Consider the following 4,321-nt stretch of genomic DNA (forward strand, 5'->3'; position numbering starts at 1 on the left):
AACAATTACGGTCTTGTGAATATAATTTCCCTACGTCAAAATGAGCATGCCCTGTTTTTCATTCCAATCTTGCTATGTGAAGACCATTGGAATAGTATCACACAATAACACAGGTAACTCAACTGATTGCAGTGAACATCAATCGAAAAGCCCAAATGGCCCTCAAAAGAGGTCACGTGGCAGCTCCCAGCTCGGCTCAACGTGGATCAAAGTATGCTAAAAGCACACTATTTGGATCATATTGTCAAACAAATCATCGTGAACTGATTGCAAAATGATTAAGGTCACATGGAGTGGCACATCATTGTGTCATTTGAAGTAGTGAACGATATATGATGCCAGTTTACACGTTCGTGGGACTGCAAATCTAAAACTGACATATCATACCCAGTTACCCATGCATATACAAAAGATGGCAGCCTTGCCGCAGCGAACTATAGCCTTGCATTCCCTAACGGTGAGCAGCAGAAGATCAATGCACCTCTGATTAAAAACTGAAACCTGTAAAAAAAGTGTAAGTTAAAATAAGTTTATAGTGATTATTATGTATAGAAACACAAATTCAATTGCTTGACACAGGCTAAAAAAATGCAGAAACAGGCTTCCTCGGATAAGAAATTCACTTGATAAACATTCAGCCTAATCTGATTAACATGTTCAATTAACTTGACAGTAAACCAAAACATTGACCTGTGTTTGACAGACAGTTTCTTAGCCATACACACTCTGTTTCTACTTCGAACTAGTACACATCGAGGTAAACTGTCCTTAAAGAAGAATGCAGAGTACATGTTTTCTGAACACAGAATTTGAACCTTCAAAACGAAGAACACAATTATATGCTACAGTTCAGATGCAAGGCAACGGATGGACAATGGGAGCAAAAAGAAGGGGGCACAGACTATTTTCATAAATGTGCAACCCGTAGAAACACGAAAATTCAGATCAACATAGAAAACACATGCGAGCACATGCTTCTACAATCTTAAGCAGGGGGCTAAGGTTAATGCCATAAGCAGTTGCAGAGCAGAGGATACTTAAAAAAAACAGGTAAAAAAATAAATCAGACATGCAACTATATTATACTGATTAGTAAGTTATGCACATATTCCAAGAAACAAATAAGATTGAAGAAGAAAGCTACAGTGTAAGAATACCATGCTTATGTTTGTTACACACATACATATAAAATGATTACTGAAAAGGGTGAGTAAATGTATCCGCAGTCAATTAAATGGAGAAGCAATTCACTGGAGACTATAAGAAAAGTGGGAGGCAAGTCAACATGCTGTGTTATTGCTTAGAACAACTAAACAATGGTATTGGTGCTATTGTTCACTAGTACTAACCAGAAAGCTAGAATATTGTCAGAACAAGTCAATTGAGTCATTTGTGTCCATTCCAAACTCATTAAGTAAAGGTTTAGAACTATTCTAGAAATCAATATACCATCTTAATGTCTATGCAATGCAACTTAATTTAGATAACACACATAACTCCATTATATCTTGGTGAACAGTTTTGTATCTTTGCTTCTAGCATTCCTGATTTTTCTAGTGAACATATGGACAGAAGCACGAGTGAAGTTGCAGGTTAGCTTACGTATGTTAAAGGTACACAGGAACTTTAAAACTTTGAGAACTCTCTTATCAACATCTTGACACTTGACTTCAACAATGTCAAGGTGTTCTGAAATTTTAGTTGGTCGTTCCACACTAAATCTTCCTTCCATTTCCACTTCATACTCAGAACTCTGCAATGAAATGAAACATTCTCTTCTCAAGAACAATCAGCAGTGTAACTATTCGTATAGGCAGCAATTGTTCATTAATAAAGCACGTACCTCACAAAAGAGCTCAAGTGTGAGCTCCTCTAGAACTGGTGAGTGTTCAAGGATACAAGCTAACGGAGTGAAGTCATCAGGCATACACCAGTACTCATTGAGAAACAGAGTCTTTAACTTGCTAAATGTAGGGCACAGTCTCAAATCCATTTTGAAGATAAACTGGACAAATTGCAAGCAAATAAGACGAAATGATCTGAAATAAGCCTAGTTTGTGAGAATGCATCTAAAATTGAGGGAAAAGGGGGAGCGACTTGTCATAAATAACTGAGGGAAAAATGTAGGCGTACCAATTCTGGTGAAGAAATCAACTCCAAATCCTTAGCTTCTGATAAACCTTTTAGAAGCACACAATGGTTATCATCACCGCCATTACCAGAAGTGGTGCAGTACTCACAACCACACTCTGAGTTATCCAGTAGTTTGTCACAAGTATCCTCACAATCATCAATTATTCGGACAAAAGCCTCCACTAATGATGGCATGCTGTCAAGAACGGGAGTTCTCCCCTCAATATCATCTATGTGAAGAGAAACCAAATGTGGGGCATAAATTCGGAGGCGGGGATGCTCGGATGCGGAAGCTGTGATACTGCAGCTAATGATGGCTAGATGTTTCAGTGACTTGGATGAAATCATGGTGGCAGACCAGAACTCACAGTATCGCAGCACTAGATTCTCCAACGACAGGCAGCTCGAGAAGTCGAGGAAACTGTTGCGGGCCTGTACATAAGAGAGATCTAGCCTTGTCAAGTGCTGGGAAGCGAGCGGCTGATCATCTAGCTCGAGGTATGGAGTTGGAGCCTCCACTGGAGACATATTGAGACTGAACACACGCACTTTGCGCATCATAGCATGCCGGAGCCAGTGGTTGACCCGGCGCACGTCCTCGTGCTGGAACTCACCGAGCTCACCTGTTCGCTTGATCGTTTACATGGCTTATAAGCCGGCTGGTGCTGTTTTGTTGTACGAGGAAAACACAGATATGATCAAGCGAACATGCTGCTGAACTCGCACGTGTCGAGGGGCGATTCTCCACCGAGGAGCACGTGGTCCATGAACTCCCGGCGCTCCTTCGCCGGCGTCAGGAAATCATCGTCACTGCCGCACCCGACACGCATTCCCGTGGCGAACCTCCAGAGATGGCGCCAGCGCCGAGCAAGCACGCATGTCCGCACGGACTCCGGAGCCGGCAGGAAGCCGAGGATGTGCTCGAGGATGCCGTCTGGCATGGCGTCTATGCTGCATCCGCTGCCATCCGCCGGAGGCACCGCCATCTTGCTGTTTTTTACTCGATGCATTCTGTCAAGCAGGTGGTGGGCGCCGACTGACGCTGCGGAACCAAGAAAGAAGAAACGATTAGAGGCGGTGCAAAGCGAGCAGAGAAGGAAGGCGGATTCGGATGGCGGCCACCACCTCAACTCTCCGGCGGCTGCTTTAGCTGTAATCTCACCCGAGACGTGTGGAGCTTGGGAGAAGCAGAAGAAATTTCAGGCCGAGAGTGCCGGCCTGCCGGTGGTCAGCACTGGAGTCAGAATCTGAGAGGGGTGGTGGGGAAACGGAAGTGTCGAGGCGAAGCAGGGCACGAGCCACGAGGCAGTGGGACTCTGGGAGTCGAGTAGCCGCACTGACAAGCGGGCTCCACATATCATATTTTGCAGCCACGATAGCTTTTAGCTGTAGCGCCATTTTAAAAGGATTATAAAGTCTATTTTTGTCCCTTGTTTTTGTCTAATTTTAACCCAACTACAACATCATCTAATTTTAACAGCTCAACTGTCTAAATCCTTTTAATTTTGACCCAGAGCTATCTAAAAACCGCTCAAAACTGTATCTTAAGTCAAAGTTGAACGGTTTTAATATTTGAGTGCCAAATTTAGACAAAAGCAAGAGTTGAGTAACAAATATAGACCTAATTAAGTACTTTAGTTTTTTAATACTAGGTGAATACCCTCGTTGCAGCAGGAATTAATGATAAAAATAAAATTACTTATACAAAGGGATCAACAATTATAAGTTAATGTTCGTGGATGACGTGACACGCTGATGTGGACAACTAAATGCATGTTAGTAGATGATGTGTCTTACTGACATGTAGATCATAATTGCAAATACTAGTTAGTCATAAATACATCCGATAGTGGACTGATTAGGTGGACAGATTGCATGTTTAGAGAAATAGACAATTATAAGTTAATGTTAGTGGATGACGTGGCTAGTTGATGTGGACAACTAAATACATGTTATTGGATGATGTATCTTGCTGACATGTAGATCATAATTGCAAATGCTAGTTGGTCATAAATACATCCGATAGTGGACTGATTAGGTGGACATCTTGCATATTTAGAGAAATAGCTAGTGGGGTTTAGCTTTATAGAGTTTATAGATTTATGAAAAGTTTTATACCTTTAGATTTACTTATTAGTAAATATTTATATGTATTAAAATATTTATCTACACATTATGAGATTTTTAT

General features: G+C 41.5%; 1 protein-coding gene across 1 annotated transcript; it reads right to left on the reverse strand.

The window, feature by feature from the left end:
• Positions 1–263: 263 nt before the first annotated feature.
• Positions 264–3,786, reverse strand: LOC136530354 (F-box protein At5g03100-like). The gene is made up of 6 exons (XM_066523106.1): positions 3,259–3,786; positions 2,849–3,175; positions 2,134–2,756; positions 1,844–2,005; positions 1,603–1,753; positions 264–501 (listed from the first exon to the last, which is right to left on the reverse strand). The coding sequence occupies exons 2-6, from the start codon at positions 3,141–3,143 to the stop codon at positions 488–490; spliced, it is 1,245 nt and encodes a 414-aa protein (XP_066379203.1). The 5' UTR covers positions 3,144–3,175; positions 3,259–3,786; the 3' UTR covers positions 264–487.
• Between the last annotated feature and the right edge of the window lie 535 nt (positions 3,787–4,321).

This window comes from Miscanthus floridulus, unplaced genomic scaffold (genome assembly GCF_019320115.1).
Source record: "Miscanthus floridulus cultivar M001 unplaced genomic scaffold, ASM1932011v1 fs_112_2, whole genome shotgun sequence".
Lineage (NCBI taxonomy): Eukaryota > Viridiplantae > Streptophyta > Magnoliopsida > Poales > Poaceae > Miscanthus > Miscanthus floridulus.

Coding starts and splice junctions, on each gene's coding strand:
- LOC136530354 (XM_066523106.1), bottom strand. CDS start 3,143: ATGCATCGAGTAAAAAACAGCAAGATGGCGGTGCCTCCGGCGGATGGC. Junction 2,006..2,133: donor TGATTTCTTCACCAGAATTG/GTACGCCTACAT, acceptor CAATTTGTCCAG/TTTATCTTCAAAATGGATTT. Junction 1,754..1,843: donor CACTTGAGCTCTTTTGTGAG/GTACGTGCTTTA, acceptor ATTTCATTGCAG/AGTTCTGAGTATGAAGTGGA.